General features: G+C 42.6%; 1 protein-coding gene across 1 annotated transcript in view; it reads right to left on the minus strand.

The window, feature by feature from the left end:
• Positions 1 to 20,791, minus strand: part of MAP4 (microtubule associated protein 4) — a 172,719-nt gene that overhangs the window by 32,258 nt on the left and 119,670 nt on the right. Inside the window, 7 exon segments of the mRNA XM_055135293.1 lie at positions 1,977 to 5,268; positions 5,270 to 5,282; positions 7,545 to 7,671; positions 8,325 to 8,805; positions 8,884 to 9,506; positions 12,347 to 12,469; positions 16,975 to 17,088. Of these exon segments, the coding sequence (XP_054991268.1) occupies positions 1,977 to 5,268; positions 5,270 to 5,282; positions 7,545 to 7,671; positions 8,325 to 8,805; positions 8,884 to 9,506; positions 12,347 to 12,469; positions 16,975 to 17,088 (4,773 nt within the window).

Consider the following 20,791-nt stretch of genomic DNA (forward strand, 5'->3'; position numbering starts at 1 on the left):
CTAGATTGGATGTTGGTCAAAGGAAGGAAGTTAACTTACATGTAACTTACATCCCCCTTGTACATATGAATATATGTAATCAAAACGCAGGAAGATGTTTCCTACTTCAGGTCTGCCATATACAAGTATTACTTTGCTAACTGCCGCCGCACCTCCCCCCCCCCGCCCCAACAATGTTTTCAACTATTGTATAGCGAGTAGGGTGCTGCCTTGCACACAGCCCACCTAGGTTCAATCCCTGGCACTCCATATGGTCACCCGATCGCCACCGTAAGCCCTGAGCACCACTAAGTGTGGCCCCAAAACTAAACAAAAGGACAAAAAGCCCACCCCAAAACAGATGGTTACTAAGGAATAAATAAGAGAGAACTTAAAGAAAAAAATACATTCTGTCCAAAATCCATCTCCCAGCCACTCTGCAAAGCTTGCTCTTAATACAGGCTGTGCCTGGCCTAATCAAGGCAGGACCCCACATCTTGTGCATCTTTAGAATAAGAAATTCTCTTTCTACATTTCTTTGGAAATACTGAACTAACCATATTTACATATAGTATTTAATACAGATGACTAAACTAAAGAAAGTTAACATGCTACCCTTGGTAACACTGCTGAAAATAGAGAACCAGTCTAGAAATGAAAAGTAAAGAACTGGATAGGATACTGGGAATCTTAATAAAGCTTAGAAGTCCTCCACATTTTCTGCCTTGGCAATAGGGAAGGAATTTTAAAAAAAATGGTATACATGGTAAAGATGAGAATATTTTATGCAAAAAACAATTCTCAGCATTCTCGACTCATATAGCACACACTTCTCACAAGGTACAAATTCATGCATGACACTAGCTTTACCCCAAACAAGTCCATGCATAACATCAAACCATGATGAAGGCTCTCCAAAAGCCTATCTAGCTACAATGCAGTTTTACAAGTCTAGCGTTAGTAGTAGCTACACCATGCAAGTTGAGAAAAAGCATTACTGGTAGGCTGATAAAAACAATTTTTTTGAAGGTTAAGCAAAAATTAGTTATATACTGTTCCAGGGGGTGGGGGAAAGCTAACATTCCTAAATTTGAAAGAAATCATGTTCTGAATTTTATTCCAATTGAAACTTGACTGATTACAATAAAAAAGAACAGAATTATGAGGTATCCCACATGGGCAAGTTTTGGGGACTGGCCTATAGCTGTAGTTGTTTCATGGACAAAAGACTGTCCAAAACTAACCACAGGCACCTGTGGGCCAATGATTTTCAGCAACAACTGGTAAGAGCTGTGGCTGCCTCACTGGAAGATCACTTCCTACTATCAGAAACACCGAGTCTGTTTGCCAGTGCAGGTCACAAGCTACCTCAAAATAGGCAGACCATTTTCATCTAATTCCAACTAATCTGGATGTAAAGATGACCAGCACCTTACATGTTAACCAAAAAAGAAAAAAAATATCTATCTCTTCTTACCCCAACCCCTTCAACTTACAGCTGGTCATAGAAACTTTTTTTCCTGTATATTCTCTTTGGGGGGTGAAAGTGGCATACCGGGTGATGCTCAGGAGACCATATAGTGCTGGGGATCAAACCCAGGGCTCCTGCTTTGCCCTCCCATAGAATCACCTTCCCATATTCTTAAAATGATGATTAAAATTTGACTGTAAACTTGTAAAAGGGACATATACACCAAAAAAACTGTAGTAGGCACCTGCTCAATAATTTGTATCTTGAAATCAAACTGCCCCTAAAACTCAAAGTGTAGAGCTGTGCAAATAGGTGGCAACCAAGTCACCACTCTTCTCAAGCAGGACAAAAGACATGCCTTGGGTACAGTATACACAATCAGCAGTTACAGATTTTCATGCCAACAAACCAATGATTAATGGGGATTATTTGAGTCTGGAAAGAATCAAAGCACAAGCTCTTTGCCTTTTTGGATGATGCCTCCAAAAGCTGTAAGCACACACATCTCCCCATGGCAGGTTCATACCACTGGACTTTAGCTGCTTGGATCTCTCACGTTCCTGGGCGGTGGGCTTTGGCAAAATTGGAGCAAGTCCTCGGGCTTTGGTAGGTCTCATATAGCCTTTCATTGGTTCCGCTGCTCTGCTTTTATCTCCCTTCTTCCCTTCTCCCAGTGCCTTTGGTTCAGATTTTCCCATGATTTTCTCAGGTGCTTCCACGGTCTCATCTCTGGGCTCTGGGAGCTGAAGATCCTCAGAAGCAGTCACTACTAATTTATCTACCCCTCCCGAAGGAGTAGCTTCAACTTCACCATCTAAGAAACCTGAGTGGAGTTCTGGAGGTGTTGATTGTGACTGTTCTAGTTCTGTGACTGTCTTAACTTCTTCCAATCCAGCCTTTTCATTTTGGAGATGTGAAAGAGTCTTATCTACCTTCTTACTCAAACTTTCTAGGCCCTTGGAATCTCTATCTTTAGCATTTTGGTCCTCACAGAAATCAGGCTTTTGTGCTTTGTCTCCCAATACAGACATTTCCTCAGATTCTTTCTTCTTCTTTGCTGAACATGCTGGAAAATTACTCATATCTGGGCAAGCTTCGAGGACTCTGACCTCACCAGGCAGCCTTTGGTCTTCTATTGGGACTCCAGAAACAAGGTGCCCCTTTGTTGGCTCTGTGTTTTTCTCTACTGACTGCTTACATGCACCACTGCACACTGACTCAATTTCTCCTAATACATGTTTTACTTCTATCTCTGTTTCATTTTTTATGGGCTCAGCAAAATTATCTTTGTTACTCGGAGAGTTATTTCCAAGATTAACTGCTTCTGTAGCTGCTGTCGAAGCTAAGGCACCTCCTCCTGTGTCTGTGGAGGGCATAACCTCAAAGGGAGCCTTGGGTTTATCTGGGACTCCATCTTTGCTACAATTATCTATCACCGTTAAGTTAGAAGTCTGTGGTGGAGCTGTCCCCTGCCCAATTTCTGCCAAAGTGTCTGGAAAGAAATCCCTTTCCTTTACTACTTGAGGTGTTGGAGCAGGTGTTTTTTCACAGGCTGCTAACTCCAGAACCTCTCCAGGGGTGTGCTTATTCATGAACCCTGGTGGTGTTCTGGGGCAGGTGAAAGTAATGTTTCTATTTTCATCCATATAGCCAATTCCTTCAAGTCTGTGGTCCCCTGTGGTTTCCATGGGAACATGTATTTTTGTTGCCTCTGTCTTACTCTCCAGAATATGCTTCTCAGGAAAACTATTTTTAACCTTTTTACTTTTTCCGTCATTACTCCTTTTATTTGGTTTGTCAGCCAATGCAGTGTGTCCTGTGGCTACATCTGTCTTATTGTCCTCAGACAGTCCTGAAGGAACATACCCTTCCTCCTCAATCTGTTCTTGGCAGCTTACATCTGTCACCTTGGTAGCTGGTTCTGCAACAGCAGAATCCTTGACTGTGTGTGTTTGGTCCCTGCCAAGAGCCCCAAGCACAACAGAATTAACCTCAACATTTCTATCCTTTTGCTCAACTACTTTCATTGTGAGTGTTTCTGAGCACAAAGGGTCATGAGTTATGGGCAAAGTGAGCCCTAACTCCTTGTTTTGAGTATCTCCAGACTTCTCTGTAGAAAGTGAGTTGAGGATTTCTTCCCTGTTGTCCTGTCTAGCAGAGTGTGTGGAATAGTTATTTTTAAACTTTTTGTTTTTGCTTTCACTGCCTCTTTTTTTAGGCTTTTCAGAAACCCAGGGTACTGCCTCATGATCCATCCAAGGACACTTTTCTTCCTTACTCTGGTTACTGATCTTCGTATCTATGCTTACTGCTCCATCTTTTGTTTTCGCACTAGAAATCTCAGTCAAGCCTGACCCACTTCCTGAAGGAACCAATGCCTGCAAGGCTTCTGCCGCCTTACTGTCAGAAGTTTCCTTCAGCTCCACCACCACCTCTCCCTCAACAAGGTCAGTTCTGACCTGTGGCTGCTTTGAAGAATCCAGTCCAAGCTCCTCACTTTTATTCCCAGTAGCCACTCTTTCGCTTTTCGGGATTGGTTCACTTGGCTTAAGAACAACCTTACCATCTTTCTGGCTGTCCTGAAGTAATGGCAACTCAGATTTTATTCTCCCCTTTCCAGAACTTGCTCTGGCTTTCCCAGAACTTCCTCTCCCCTTCTTGCTTTTGCCATCACCTGTCATTCTCTTCAATGTCTCGTTCCCTGGCACGGGTGCCTGAACTAACACCTTGTCCTGCAGCTGCTCAGAAGCAAAGATTTCAATTTCTTGGTTTTGTTTCAATGAAGTTTCCTTTTTCAGTTCTCTAACTTCCTCAGTCCCTTCAGAGAGCCCTTTGTGCTTGTCATTCTGCACTTCAGTCATTTTAGCCTCATCATTCCCTTCATTTAGATTACCTCCTAAAGGACTTCTGGCTGTCAGTGTGGGTGTGAAATTAGGCAAATCTGCTGCTGTGGGTTTTGAAATTTTACTCACAGCCTCTTTGTCCAAGACAGGAGAACAGCTCTCTTTGGGTATGACTGCCAAAGGACTTTCTTTGTGGGCAACAACTTCAGTTGGGGGTCTTTCCAAATTAAGAGAACCTGTTGTCTGGTTTCTATCTAGAGTCCCTGGGTGGGGTGCAGGCTGTGGTTTGCAGTCTTCTTGCTGTAGCGTTTTGTTGTCTTTGCTCTGTGGCACTGATTTGTTTCCTCTGCCTTCTGCATCTTCTCTCAGCTTAGCCTGAGAGTTTACAGCAATTTTGGGGGGTGCTTCTGAAGGACACAAAGGAATGGTCAGACTTTCTGAGGCCAAGTTAACAGTTACTAGTTGGGCTGCTTTGGAGTCAACTACACTTTCCTTTTCCAAACTTCCTCTGGATGCCATTCCACATTCCGTGCCCACTACAGAAGACTGGTTGGGAAGAATACCTAATTTCTGTGAGTCAGGTAAAAAGGGATGACCTTTAGGCTTGTCAGCAGTGTCATCATTATATGGTCCTCCAGCCCAGGGCTGAGGATATCTCTTCTGCTTTGGTTTCTTCTTTTTCTTCTTCATCATCATTGGTGTGCTTTCAGTATCCCAGGCCTCCCTGCCAAGATCCCTCTGGGATTCAGGGAAGCCAACAGGAACAGTTTTCCTTTGGATTCCAGGCTCACCCCAGGAAGATGAACCAGAGACCCAACCCAACTCAGACAAGGAACTGGCGCCCAGGCCACGGTCGAGAGTCTTCTGTGGAGAAGAGCCTCTGAGCAGCTCAGGAGGGACCCTGGAAGGCCTGGACCGGGCAGACCGGCGGTCAGTGGGTCTGTACGCTTGTTTGGCTTGTTTGGGAGGGGTACCTGCAATACATGAAGCTGGCTAAAATTCCAAACAGAAAGCTCCTTGTTATTGTTTCTTTAAAAAGACATCCACCTAGTGACTCATTTATCTATTTTCACCAACCCACACACTATCTCATTTAGAAAAAGTTTTTTCCAAACATCTCTCACCCTTAAATAGAATTAGCATATATTTAAAAAGATCATCATTCTAGGCATAGGTTTTTTAAAAAATATATTAAACTACTTAAAACTAGTGTAAAGAAATTCAAAGAGAGATCTTTTATAACCTTTATGATAAGAACTTAATGTCGACAAATATAACCTAATATTCGTATTTTGCATTATTTTTAATAGATACACCATTCCTATTATACAAGTTGACAAGTTCCTATCACTTTTATGTGGTATTTGTTAAGTGCTTGAAATATATATGTTTGGGCAGAATTTTAAATTCTATGAGTATATCACCGAAATTATACTAAATATTTGCCAAACTAAGCAGACTGATTCTGATAAATAAACCAGAAGGCTATATTTATAATACTGCTTAAAAAAAAAAAAACATTAAAGGAAAAAAGAAAAAATTACTCAATTAGTATTTTGGCCAAGGAAAAAAGCTCATCATCCCAGAACCAGAGTATCCTATTTCAAAAGACCAGTGCCTTAGATTTCAAAGTTCTGTTCTTAAATATACTTTCCAAAAGACACAGAAATACACATAAGATCACATAGCATAATGAATTAAAACAATCAAGATTAATTACTTGAAATTAAATTTAATTAGGGTTTTTTCATTGGGAAAGTTTCAGGAAGTCAACTGATTTAATCTCGTTCTGCCTCCAAGTCATTACAATATGGATCCAAGATCCTGGAAAAAGTCTCATTAATAGCAGGTCTAAAATAGTCTCGCTAAATCTAATTTGATGAAGCAATTTCAAAGAAATACTGAAATTTTTTTTTTTACCCTTTTAGTATCTTAAAAATCCTTTTAGTTTTTGGGCCACATCCAACAATGCTCAGAGCTTACCCCTAGCTCTGTACTCAGGAATTACTCCTGGTGGTGTTCGGGGGACAATATGGGATGCCAGAGATCAAACCTGGGTTGGCCATGTGCAAGGCAGATTGACTCATTGACACATCACTCTGAGCACCAAAATCCTATTCTTTATTTAAGACCCCAAATCAATTTTCTTTCAAAAAAACCCAAAAACCCTGAAAATGAAACAAAACAAAAAACACTGCTAAATTTTAGCAACCTACAGTGTTTACACATGATTTAATTTGTCAATTAGCAGCCATGTGATGCCATCTTTTATACCATTTTATTCAATTATTATGTAAGTCCTTGGACTTAAGAGTTCATGTCTGGGAACATGAGGTTATAAAACTGGACAAAGGACCCAGACTTAATGATTACATACCTTTGTATGGTATATTTTGCATAAGAAGAACTTGGTAAATTTTTACTAATATACTGGGACACTAAAACATTAGAAAATATCAAACACTTCTTATTTGGTCTTTGATAAGGCACCCAATGGAACATTACAAACAATGAAAGAAATCAAAGTCCTTTAAGCTCACAGTCTAATCACAGAAGAGAAACCAGAGAGTTGCTAGTTCATGATCATATGCATACCTTAGCATCAAAAACACATGAAGTTCATTAAATAGTCAAACTTTAAGTTAGAGAACACCTTAGAGCGGTACCTCCTAAAGTTTAATGTAGATTAAGAATTATCTGGGGAACTTATTAAAATGTGTATAATTCTAAAGGATACAGGTAGAACCCAAGATTCTGCATTTCTGGTACCTCTAAGACAATGCAATGCTGCTGAGCCATGAAACAGAATGGAACTAGCCAGGACTCACAGTATGTAGTATGATAAATTCATTCATCTTACATATTAGCACTCATTGAGTGCCTTTTGGCCCTCTGTGGTCCTCTAGTGTATTACAAGGGGGTCACACACGAAAAACGTATAAATGGAGGGGAGACTAGCGGGGTACATAGTAGGACTTGGGGATCGGGGTCATGGAAAGGAAACAAGGTCAGGAGGTGGCCATGATTGGGAAAAGGTTGAGAAACACCATTATAGCTGAGTAAACTGACCTATAAGTCAATAATCTGTCAAACTGTGCAGGACAGAATAGTAAAACGCAATTAAAATTTACATGTCCTAAGTCGACACAGTGATTGATTAAAAAAAAAAGTAACAAGCAAATATTTACATCTGTCCTTTACATTGATGCACCCTGATTCCCAATTTTAAAGGTGTCCACTGTTTGCCCAACTTACCTAAAGTCTCTGAAGAAAGTTCAGGAGGTTGACTACTAAATTGCTTCTCTTGCTCTACTTTCTCTAACACAGAATCCTCATCTGTTGGCAAGTTGTACTTTTGGCCCATGGTTGTGGCTGGTTCTAAAGGTAAGAGTAACAATCACAAAGGGGTCAGAGAAGCATGATTTCAGTTATTTCTCCACCTTAAAGAAATTGGAAATGAGAACTTTTTGAGGAATGAGCCATGCTCCTATGAGGGGAGCAGAGAAACAGATGGTAGCTGGAAGGAAGGAGGAACAGAGGAGTGTTGAGAGGGACTTCCCTTCAAGGTGGGAAAATGCTAGTTGACAGAAACAATAAAAAGAGTGTAAATAGTAAAGGTAAGAAAGGGGAGAAAAGCTAGAGCAATTAACTTAAACAAGTAAGAGAGGTGGATTGAGTCAAAATACAGACTGGCCTTAATCACAAGCAGGGGTAATTTACTTATAGTAATGGAAGGGAAGACTGTTGATAGAAACAGATACAATAGTTAGGTAGATGAGGCAGTGGAAGTTTGAGAATTTTCTCTTTCACTGCTTCAATTATCTGTTAATGAGAAAAAAAAGCAAGATAAGAAGAGCACAAGAATAGGGGTGTTGGAAGAGGATAAAAGTGAGAACGAGTTGCTCAAGCGTAGAACTGCATATAGACTTGCAAAGTACAGTGTGACTATTTTACCTGGAAAACTATTTGTCCCTTTTTCTTCTGAAGACCACATCTGATAGGCAGAAATAAGGAGTACGTGTAATCCATACCTGGTGAAATCATGGAAGTAGGTGAAGCTGACTGTTTCTTGTCCTGGAGAGATTCTAACTGGGAATCCTCACTGAGTTCTTCCTGTGTCTGTATAATTTCCATGTCCTTAACAGGAACTGGTGCCACCTCTCTTTTTTCGGGTGGTGAAACATCTTTGGCAAGAGTCAAGTTATTGGCCACGGTAACTTCTGTTTCAGAGGGCAGAGCCACATCCTTAGCCAGGATCACCTCTGTTTTTGGTGGCAGAGGCACATCTTCGTCCAAAACCATCACTGTTTCTTGGGGTGGAGCCACATCCTGGCCCACAGCCATCTCTGTTACTTTGGGTGGAGCCACATCCTGGCCCACAGCCATCTCTGTTACTTTGGGTGGAGCCACATCCTGGCCCACAGCCATCTCTGTTACTTTGGGTGGAGTCATATCCTGGCCCACAGCCATCTCTGTTACTTGGGGTGGTGCCACATCCTTTCCCAGAAATATCTCTGTTTCTTGGGATGGGGACACGTCTTTGTTCAGAGTCATCTCTAGCGATGGGGCCATCTCCTTGATGGAGGCTACTTCTGTTTCTGGGGGCAGTGCCATATGACCCGTTAGGGTAAGTTCTGTGTCTGAGGATAAGGCCACATCCCCTATTAAGGATATTTCAGTGGATGAAACAATGTCCTTAGCCAGTGCCACATCTATTTCTGAGAGTGATACTTCACCCTTAGGTGGGGCCATGTCACTGTCTGTGGGTGGTATCATGCCCTCAGCTGGGGTCAAATCTATATTTATAGGTGGTTCCCTCTCTGTTTCTTTGAATAGTATTATGTCCTTGGGTGATGCTACCTCTGTTTCTGTAGGCAGTAAAATGTCCTTGGCTGGAGACACATTTATTTCTGTAGGCAATACGACATCCTGATCTGCAAATTCCTCTGATTCTCTGGGCAGTACCATGTCCTGGACAAGTGTCATATTTGATTCAACAGATGATTCCATGTCCATGGCCAGGGCTCCATCTGATTCAGTAAGTGATTCCATGTCTTTAGTCAATGTCACCTCAGCTTCTGGAGCTGGTGCCGTATCGTTGGCTGGAGCCATCTCTGCTGGTGGCACCTTCAATCCCATCATTACGTCCAACGCTTCTGTTGGAGCCTTCTCTTCTGGTGCCATTTCTACATCCTCAGCCAGCACTAGGGGAAATAAGTAAGTGTGGAAATTTAGGGACGATAACTATCTTTTTATGGCTCCATATTCAGAATTTAGTAGCTGGTGAGATAGCTCTAAGGGCTGGAGTACAGGCTTTGCATAAGGAAGAGTGGGTTCAATTTCTAATATAGCACAGTCCCTTGAACACCATCCCACTGATCTATCTCTCCACTCCCTGAAATTCTCATGATTTTACTTGGTTTTTGTTTGCTTTTGGTCCACATCCAGTAATGCACAGGGGTTACTCCAGACTCTGCACTTAGGAATCACTCCTCGTGGTGCAGAGGGGACCATATGGGATTCGGGGGGTTGAACTCAGGTATGGAGTGTGCAAGGCAAGCATCCTATTCACTATACTATATATCTCCAGCCCCCCCAAATTCACAGGATTTTTAAAAAAGCAACACATATATATCATCAGAGTTAGGAAGGGAATCTGTGCATCATCAAGGGGGAAAAAAAAAACCCAAAAAACGAACTCTCAATCTGCACTGAGTTAAAGGATTTTCTAGGGCCAGAGAAATAGTGCGGGGATTAAGGTGCATGCCATGCCTTGCATGTGGCACACTAGTTTGATCCATTCAAAGCACCACACAGTCCCATGAGCATTGATAGATGTGACCCTGGAGGTCCCCAGCATTAACTGGGTGGCCCAGGTAAGGTAATTACTAACACTATAGGGGGGCCTCTGCAGTAAGTGTGTTCTCAGGTCCTGATCTCAGACTACTGGCCCAGTTGGCAGAGAATCACTGGAGGACCCCAGGACTCCTAAATACCTGGAGGACCCCCCAACATTTTTTTATTGCATATGCCAAATATTACATTTCAACTATTCTCTAAATATGAAATCAGTAACACGTAAATCAAGAACATTTTTTTTTTGCTTTTTGGGTCACACCCATCGATGCTCAGGGGTTCCTCCTGGCTCTGCACTCAGGAATCACTCCAGCCCCTAATTTATTTATTTATTTTATTTTATTTTTTTAGCTTTTTGGGTCACACCTGGCAATGAACAGGGGTTATTCCTGGCTCTACACTCAGGAATTACTCCTGGCGGTGCTCAGGGGACCATATGGGATGCTGGGATTTGAACCTGGGTTGGCTGTGTGCAAGGCAAACGCCCTACCCGCTGTGCTATTGCTCCAGCCCCCCTAATTTATTTTTATTTATTTATTTATTTTTTTACTCAAGAACATTTGTGACAGATATAAAACTCTTCTTTTTTCAGAAGATGACTTTATTTTATTTTGGGGTCATGGGGTCACCCCACAGCACACTGGGGCTAATTCTGGTTCAAGAGTGACCCCTGGCAGTACTCAGGGAAACATATGTGGTACAAGGATCAAACCAGGGGCCGCCCGGAGGAGAAGGGTTTTTGTTCTTTGGCCTTTTCCCCTTTGAGGCAGCATGGCGACCACCACTTTCCAGAACTAATTGTACAGAGAGGTAGGAGCTTGCAGTGATGGGGCACGCGGGAAATCTCGCCATGAGGGGGTGGAACCAGCCCTGCTCTCCACCTAAACGAGACCCCAAGCAGCCACCCATGAATGGCTCCTCCACTCTTGGCTCCTCTGCTCCTGAACAGCCATGATCCCAGAGGGACACAAACCAATCTCAGAACACACCGGCTGCTGGCAGAAATACCTCTGGACTTAATTACGAAAATACCAGAATTCTGAAACTGCTTGGCCGCTCTTGCGGCCGTGCAACATCATATGCTCTTCACTATCAGCAATAGAAAGCAAATGATTTAATGATGCCTTTTTGGCAGGTCTGATTGTTGGTGGAATATTCCAATATTAATTCTAATATTAATATTCCAATAATAATAGTGGGTTTTCTGTCGAAAATTGAATGTAAACAAAGCAAAGAGAGAGCAAAGTGAAAATCATCTGTCACACAGGCAGGGTGGGGGTGGGGGTAGACTGGGGTTCTTGGGGGTGGAACATGTGCACTGGTGAAGGGATGGGTGTTTGATTATTGTATGACTGAGACTTAAACCTGAAAGCTTTGTAACTGTTCTTTTTTTTTTTTTTTTTGCTTTTTGGGTCACACCCAGCGATGCTCAGGGATCACTCCTGGCTCTGCACTCAGGAATTACCCCTGACCGTGCTCAGGGGACCATATGGAATGCTGGGAATCAAACTCATGTCGACCACGTGCAAGGCAAACGCCCTACCCGCTGTGCTATCACTCCAGCCCATCTTTGTAACTGTTCTTACGGTGATTCAATTAAAAAAATAAAAGTTAAAAATACAACAACAACAAAACAAAACCAGGGGCCGGAGCGATAGGACAGCAGGTAGTATTTGCCTTGCATGTGGCCTACCTGGGTTTGATTCCTGGCATCATCCCATATGGTCCCCCAAGCACTGCCAGGAGTAATTTCTGAGTACAAAGCCAGGAGTAACCCCTGAGCATCGCTGGGTATAACCCAAAAAGAAAAAAAAAAAAAAAAGAGATCAAACCAGGTCATAACCAAAGCAACCATATGCAAGGCAAATGCCTTACCTCATGTACTATCTCTCTGGTTCTTTTTAATTTAATAGTATCTTCACAAAGCAAAACTCTGTGCTCAAGAGTCACAACCAAAGGTACTGGGTAGAACTCTGCACTCAAAGAGTCACAACCAAAGGTAGGGGTAATATAGTGCCAGGGATCGATGCAGGACCTTTTACATACCCATGTGTTCTACCACTTGACCTACATATATCCCAGTCCAGTTGTGAAACTTTAATCTGTACTGCTATGAGACTACTAAAATATAAGCTTGATAATTTTTACTGACTAATACTGTAACCATTAACTGATAAAGACGTTCTGTGTCATTTACCTGCTGTGGGCTGAAGAGGTTGTGGGGTAATGACAGATTCTGAAAGTGGAGAGTTTGGAGCTTCCACAGGCCAGCCTGGACTTTCAGCAGTTGCAGGAGCAAATGTGTCACAGGGAAACAGACCTAATATTGAAATACAATAACATTTTTGAAACTTGGTTAACATTGAGGGAATAAAAGGAACCTAATATTGAAATCAATTTTATATATTTTTATAAAGGCATATAGACGTAAGAACTAATGTAAACACTATTGACACCTTCCAGTTTTGACAGTTACCATGTTGTCACTACAATCTTTGATTATTACTACTATATGTTCTGGATTACACATGGTGATCCCAGAAGGCTGAGCTCAGGGATCACTCCTGGTGGGCTTGGAAAACCACATGGGGTGCTGAGAATCAAACCCAGGTTGGCTGCATGCAAGGCAGGTGTCCTGCCCAAAAACCTTTCTCTCCAGCTCCTACCAAATAATATTAACACCTCCTTTCCCAATATTAGAGGTTAATTTAGTGAAAATATTATGTAAAAGGTTAGGGAGACAAGCTAAATGAACTGACACATCTTTTTAAGTGAGGCACAAGTCTGACCTGGCATGATACAGTTCCCTCCCTGCCCTGACAATTTCTGGTAGCAACCCCTAAGTATTTCCTGGTATGGTCCCAAAAACCAAAACAAAAAAAGTGTCTTGTAAATTAATTTGACAAATGAAAGTGTGTATGTGTGTGTGTGTGGGACATGCACATTATATCAGGGGCTACTTCCAGAATTTTGCTTGGGTACCATGAATACAGGGGATTGAATCTCGACCTGCAAACAAAGCATACACTGTAGTCCACTGAGCTATCTCCTCATCCCAGGACTCGACAAATATAACCAAATTATTATTAAAGGCCAGGAAACATAGCTCAAGGTTTAGAGGACCTTGTTAAGTGTGCTTTGTTAAGTGTGAGGTCAGAGTTTGGGGGGAATTTGCTCATTTTGTTTTGAGGTCACAACAGGCAGTGCTGGGGGCTTGTCCCTGGCTTTGTGTTCAGGAATCATCCTGGCAGAACCTGAGATCAAACCTGGTACAGTTGCATGCAAGGCAAGTGCCCTATCCACTGTATAATCTCTTTGGCCTGAGGACCAGGGTTTGATCTTTGGCACTACATAATGCAAAGTGTGAGCACTGCTGAGTATAATAACCTCATGAACATTTCTTGAAGGGTCACACCCAGTAGTGCTCGGGCTACTGTAGGTGCTGCAGGTGGAAGGATGGTAGGCTCCCTCCTTGTGGTACTTGAAGGATTATGTGGTACTTAGAAACAAATCCAGGCCTCCTGCATGCAAAGCATGTGTTACTTGAGTTTTTCTCTGGCACACAATTTAAATTTTTGCTATTTGGGTCAAACCCAACAGGGTTTAATAGCTTTGGGTGGTGGTGGGTTTTGATCCTGGCACCGCTCTAGTGACCATGTGGTGCCAAGGACCAAACTCTGAACACCTGCAGATACTCCAGTCCTCTGAGCTATCCCCAGCCTCATAAACAATTCTTTTTGGGATTTTTGGGGGAAAAAAATTTTTTTTTTAGCTGGATAGATAGTATAGCAGGTAGGGAGTTTGCTTTGCATGCAGCCAACCTGGGTTCAGTCCCTGACATCCCATATGGTTCCCCAAGCACAGGCAGGAGCAATTCCTAGGTATGAGCCAGAAGTAACCCCTGAGCATTGCTGGTATGGCCCCAAAAACAAAAAACAGAAAGTGCTGTAACACCCCACCCTGTGCCAGGAACTGAACTGAGGTTTAATGCATAAAAGGCATGCTCCTTACCACTGAGCCACATCATCAGGTCTACAAATGGATTTTTTATTATGCTCTCCCTCTGCCAGACACAATAGGCAATCTAATGTCACCTGGTTTTTGCCATCAAGATTATTACAATTTAGAGAGGCTAGACAGACATAATTAAATAACGAAAACTGTAGTCTTTAAAACTTAAGTGCTTTAAGAGATTGAAACACCATGAGGATCAGAATAGTTGGAGAAGGCTTCATAGAAAAAGGAGCAGCAGGTAGGTAGAAAGCAGGGAATAGTCAGGCTTAAGATGCAGAACACTGAACACTGCAAAGAGCAATATGGTGATGCCAACAGGATAAGAATGTTCCTAGCACTAAAATATTAGTTTGATTCAAAGATACTGCATACCAGAGGGAAAATTAGAGTACAATAGGCAATGGAAGAAAGATCTAGAAAAGCAGGAGGAATTCATGGGGGTGGAGAGTACAGTGGGTATAGCACTTGCCTTGCATGTGCCCAACCCGGGTCCAATCCCTGGCACTCCATGTGGTCCCCAAGCCCTGCCAGGAGTAATCCCTGAATGCTAGGAGTAAGCCTGAGCACAGCTGGGTGTGCCTCTCCCCACTCAAAAAAAAGGGAAAAAATTTAGATTGAACTTAAAAATAAGATGCCTCTTAAGGTTTTTTTTGTTTGTTTGTTTTGGCTTTTTGGGTTACAACTGGCTAATGCACAGGGGTTACTCCTGGCTCTGCACTCAGGAATCACTCCTGGCAGTGCTCAGGGGACCATATGGGATGCTGGGAATTGAACCCGGGTTGGCCGAGTGCAAGGCAAATGCCCTATTCGCTGTGCTATCGCTCCAGCCCCTCTTAAGTTCTTAAGATACTAACACAGGGATTTTAGGATGATTAATACAGTAGGCACTATTTAGACTAAAAATTTTATCACTGTTAGGGGTGGGGGGTACTCCATTCAGTACTCTGGGGCCCAGGGCTATTCTAAGAAGTACCAAAGGGGTCTTCAGTGCTAGGGATCGAAGCCAGTGCCTCACATATGCAAGGCAAATACTTTACCATTGAAGTCACATTCCCAGACCCCAGGATAATTTTGTTTTGAGTGTTTTGGACTACATCTGGTAGTACTCAGGGGAAAGTACTACCTGGCAAAGCTCTGGGGACCATTAGGTGCTGGGGATCAGACGGAGGCTTCCTACATGCAAAGTATGCACTCCAACCCATTGAGGTTTCTTTCAAGCCCCAGAGTGAATTTTATTCTTTTCTTCAGAAGGGAGCTACATCCAGTGTTCAGTTACTTCTGGCTGCAATGTCAAAGATCACATCCAGGGTTCCCACTTGTACAACACACATGCACTAGTCCATTAACTATAGTTCCAGAATGAATTTTAAAAGAAACCGAGCAGAATGCAGCTCAGTGGTAGAGCACTTGTCTTGATGTATGAGGTCCTGGGTTCAATTCACAGCACAAGATTAAAAAATTAAAAATGGATAACAGGTAAGAGGGATCTGTTAGTTGACTACTAGAAGTGGTTTGGGTATAAATTAAATGATAGGGATTTACATTAGAGAGAAGCAGGAAGAGCATAAAAGAGGAGAAAAAAAGATACGATAGAGACATCAAAGCAAGCACTGTGGCACTGTCATCCTGTTGTTCATCGATTTGCTCAAGCGGGCACCAGTAACGTCTCCACTGCGAGACTTGTTACTGTTTCTGGTATATCGAAAATGCCATGGGTAGCTTGCCAGGCTCTGCACACATCAAAGCAAACAAACAATTAAGTAGTGAGTGAGCTCAAGAATTGGAGTCAATGCTAAGACCAAAGTGCCTGAAGAATGTTGGGGAGAGAGAGCAGGGCTAAGGTGCTTGCCTTGAATGCAGTAGGCCGGGGGTATGGCTGGGGAGGGGGTGGTTGCGGGAAACCCAAGGACTACAAATACAAGTAACAAAACAAACCAACAAATGATGGGAGATTCATCTAACATACTCTTCTTAGAGGATCTTCAGTATAAAGAATAGCATAACAGATACAAACTCCGTAAAATCTCCCCCCTGCTCCCTAAAAGTAGGACATAAGTTTTCCTTTTCCTAAAGACATTCTTAAGCCCAGAGCACATGCAGAATATGCAAGCAAATCTAACTCAGTTTGCTCCCATGTGTTCCCATAGCATGCTACTTTGAGAGGCCTCAAATGGTTTTTTATTTTGCTGTTTTGCTACAAGTTTATTGTTCTTTATATAGGATATATAAAGAGCTAAAATTCTAAGCTCCCACTTCGAACTACTTTCAAACTCCCAAGTGATACATAGTGCATGCACTGGTAATTTTTCCCTCCTTTTTTTGGGTACTTGAGTCACAGTGGTGCTCGGGGACCCATACAATGTCAAGGATTAACCCATCCCTTCTGCATGCAAAGTGTATGTCCTAGCCTTCTGAGCTATCTCCATAGTCCCACTTTGTTCTCTGTTGATCTGGATTTCTGTTAGACAGCTCTTTCTGAAAACACAGTGTGAGTAAAAGTTAAATTCTGCTTTTGCTAAGGTGCCAGGATATCTTCATATTAAAAGTTATACAAATCTAGGAATATAGATACTGCAGCTGACAAGTAAGATTTGCTTAGGGCTCAGAGAGACAGTACATTTGGTCACCTAAACAGGGCTGACAAATAAATTCAGGGCTGAGAATGTAGTTCAAGTGCTGCAAGGGCCTGGGTTTAATTAATCCCATAGCTTCCTGAGTACCATCTGAGAGTGGCCCCAAAGACTCATAATACTGCAGACTCACAATAATTAAGAAAGAAAAAGAGGAAAAAAATAGTTGGATAAACCATACCATAACTGTCTTTCACAGGATCATTTTGTTCTGTAAATGCTGAAACATTGGTTGTTCCACTTGGAAGAAAGAGAAAATCAGCCATGCTATCATCATGGTGTACCTTAAAGGGATCTGGAATAGAAGAGAGAAGAATCCAAGCTCATTCCCCGTGGCTACAACTAGAAAGCTGAACATTCCTACTATGCAACGAACTGATTAATTACATATGTGACGTAAGTAGTACATTGAAATGTGAGTAGTAGGTAATCAATACCTTCATTATTCACTAATTTGCCTGTTATATAGCTATAGCTTCGTATCATCTAATATATAAATCAAAGAGCCAAAATACATATCAAACTCAAGGAAATAATACTTAACCTAAAATAATACTAAGAGTTAATTACAGACTTAATTATAGCTCCAAAGTACATTCAATAAACATTCATTTTAGGTTTTTAAAGAAAGACTGCCAGACAAGGGAAAAAGGGCTGTCTGAATAGGGATAGGTAAATAGCACCTTGAGATAAGAAATAGTGAACTCCAGTGTCAGGAGTTGGCATGAGTATAGACACTCAAAACATTAGCAAGGGGCCAGAGAGATAACTCAACGGTAAGCACATAATTGTATGTGGGAGGCCGGGGTTCCATACTCGGCATCATGTGGTACTCTTAAGCACTGCGTATGTGACCCCCTTAGCATCGAGTTAGGATTTGTCCCTGAGCACTACCAGGTTATGGCCAAAAAAAAAAAAAATCAGCTAAATTCGGTATCTTACATGGAAAAAAAAAAAAAGCTAGGGTCCAGAATATGGCCCTATTCCAGCATGTGCAAGGTCAATGAGAGGTCAATCCCTCGGACCTGGTCTTCCCCAGCGTCCCTGGACATAGCCTAGTCAAGCTAACCAAGAATTCTGTGCGTAGGAGGTCACCTCACAATTTAGCATAATCTGAATTACCTTTAAGATTAGTCAAACCAACTGTAGAGGGTCATCAGTTCTTTGACACTGCCACTCCCATTCCTCCCTCCTCCACCAAAAAAAGAAAAACCTACCCTGCATTTAGAACTAGTTCTTTGGTGATGCTGTAATGACTCATTCTCTTATGGCACTTCAATTGTCAGGAGCAACTGCATAAAGTCCAAACCTTAACAGAATGATCATTCTTGGTTCTGGGGTAGCTACATCTGAGGTAAGGGACTTCAGGATTAGGGGAGACCACTGCCGTGAGAAATGTAATGCCTTCTGCAAACTGAGAAACCATTGGGAATGGAGGAAGTGCCTTATGCTGCTTCTTTAAAACATCAGGGGATTTGAGAAAGGCTAAAAACATTCACTCTCCAGAGTCTTCACTTGGTTCAGGGTAGCTGCTGTTCATTTTGCCTCTCACACTTCCACTGAAGGAAAACAAAATGCTTAAAGTAGTAGTGAGACTAACTGTTGTACACTTCTCACATTTAGAGCAAGAGATTGCTAAATCACGTGTGAAAAGGGAAGATTTCTACAAAGCTCATTATACTTTATTTACTGGATATCTATAGCATGATATGTGTGCTCTTAAAAAACCAAGACTGAGGCTGGAGCGATAGCACAGTGGGTAGGGTGTTTGCCTTGCGTGCGGCTGACCTGGGTTCAATTCCCAACATCCCATATGGTCCCCTGAGCACGGCCAGGGGTAATTCCTGAGTGCAGAGCCAGGAGTGACCCCTGAGCATCGCTGCGTGTGACCCAAAAAGCAAAAAAAAAAAAAAGAAAAAAAAACCCAAGACTTATGAGGGGGCCACAAAGATAGCTCAATGGGCTGAGTGTATGCTGGGTTTGATTTCCAGCACCACATGTCCCCAAAGCACTGCCAAGGAGTGATCTGGGCCCCACAAAGCACTAAGTACCGGGTGTGGCCCGAAGAAAAACAAAAGCAAAAACTTAGAACATGGGTTGGGGATGTAGCAGTGTGGTAGAATATTTGCCCTTTATGTGTGAGGCCTGGGTTCTATTTCCAAGATTCTTCGTTGCTTCCTTCACTCCATCCCCTACCCCCATTCTAGCCTCATACCCACAGCACTGCAACACCAAGTTTACATCTGGTAGCACCCTGAAAAGAGTGGCCCCCCCAAAAAAAAAGCACAAGCATAAGGTAGAGTTTAGGCTTTTTTTTTTTTTCCCAAATGGGAGGGGAGTCAAAGACGGTGCTCAAGGGACTCGACAGCTGGCAATGTTCAAGGGACCATGTGGCAGCAGGAATCAAACTCAGGTTGAACACATTTCAGGCATGCACCCTAACTGCTGGAGGGTTAGGGGCTAGAGTGATAGCACAGCGGGTAGGGCATTTGCCTTACATGCGGCTGACCCGGTTTTAATTCCTCCGCCCCTCTCTAAGAGCCCGTCAAGCTACCGAGAGTATCTCGCCTGCACGGCAGAGCCTGGCAAGCTACCTGTGGCATATCTGATATGCCAAAAACAGTAACAACAAATCTCACAATGGAGACGTTACTGGTGCCTGCTCGAGCAAATCGATGAGCAACAGGATGACAGTGACAGTGACCCTAGCTGCTGTACTGTCTTCTGGCCACAGGAGTGAGACATTTAGGAGACACAGGTTATTTATTTATTTATTTATTTATTTATTTATTTATTTATTTATTTATTATTTATTTTTTGCTTTTTGGGTCACACCCGGCGATGCACAGGGATTACTCCTGGCTTTGCACTCAGGAATTACTCCTGGCGGTGCTCAGGGGACCATATGGGATGCTGGGATTCGAACCCGGGTTGGCCGCGTGCAAGGCAAACGCCCTACCCGCTATGTTATTGCTCCAGCCCCAGGAGACACAGTTTAAAGTCAAGGAAGACCTTTGGTTAAATATATAACAAAAAAATATGGTATCAGTATATACTTGTACATTATAGTTATAAATACATAAACAATAACAATATATAGTACTAAAATAATGTGATTTACATATTTAATATATGCTTATATGACATTTATATATTTATGCAAATATATCACTGTCACTGTCATCCCGTTGTTTGTTGATTTACTCGAGTGGGCACCAGTAGCATCTCTATTCCTCTTAGTCCTGAAGTTTTTTGTTTTTTGTTTTTTTTTTGCTTTTTGGGTCACACCCGGCGATGCACAGGGGTTACTCCTGGCTCTGCACTCAGGAATTACCCCTGGCCGTGCTCAGGGGACCATATGGGATGCTGGGATTTGAACCCGGGTCGGCCGCGTGCAAGGCAAATGCCCTACCCGCTGTGCTATCTCTCCAGCCCCTCAGCCCTGAAGTTTTAGCAGCCTCTCCTTACTCATCTTTCCCAACGATTGGAGGCTTTTTCAGGATCAGGGGAATGAGACTTACCATTACTGTTTTTGGCATATCGAATACCCTACGAGTAGCTTGCCAGGCTCTGCCTGTGTGGGCGGGATATTCTTGATAGCTTGCTGGGCTCTCTGAGAGGTATGTATATACTGTCATCCTGCTGATCAAGGATTTGCTCGAGTGGGCCCAGTAACGTCTCCATTCATCCTAGCCCTGAAATTTGAGTAGCCTTTCTTTACTCGTCCTTCCCAGTGGTGCCACATTAGAGGCTCTTCAGGGTCAGGGGAATGAGACCCATCATTGTTACTGTATTTGGCATATGAATATGCCACGGGGAGCTTGCCAAGCTCTCCTGAGTGGGCAGGAAACTCTCAGTGGCTTGCCAGGTTCTCCAAGAGGGAGAACTAGGCTATCAGATTCCTATGTGGTAGACATAATAATACTACTCTAATTTTAGAGATGAGGAATGGAGCCCCAACTTGGCTTAAAAATAATGGTCAAAGTCAGAATTGCAAA

Source organism: Sorex araneus, chromosome 4 (assembly GCF_027595985.1).
Source record: "Sorex araneus isolate mSorAra2 chromosome 4, mSorAra2.pri, whole genome shotgun sequence".
NCBI lineage: Eukaryota > Metazoa > Chordata > Mammalia > Eulipotyphla > Soricidae > Sorex > Sorex araneus.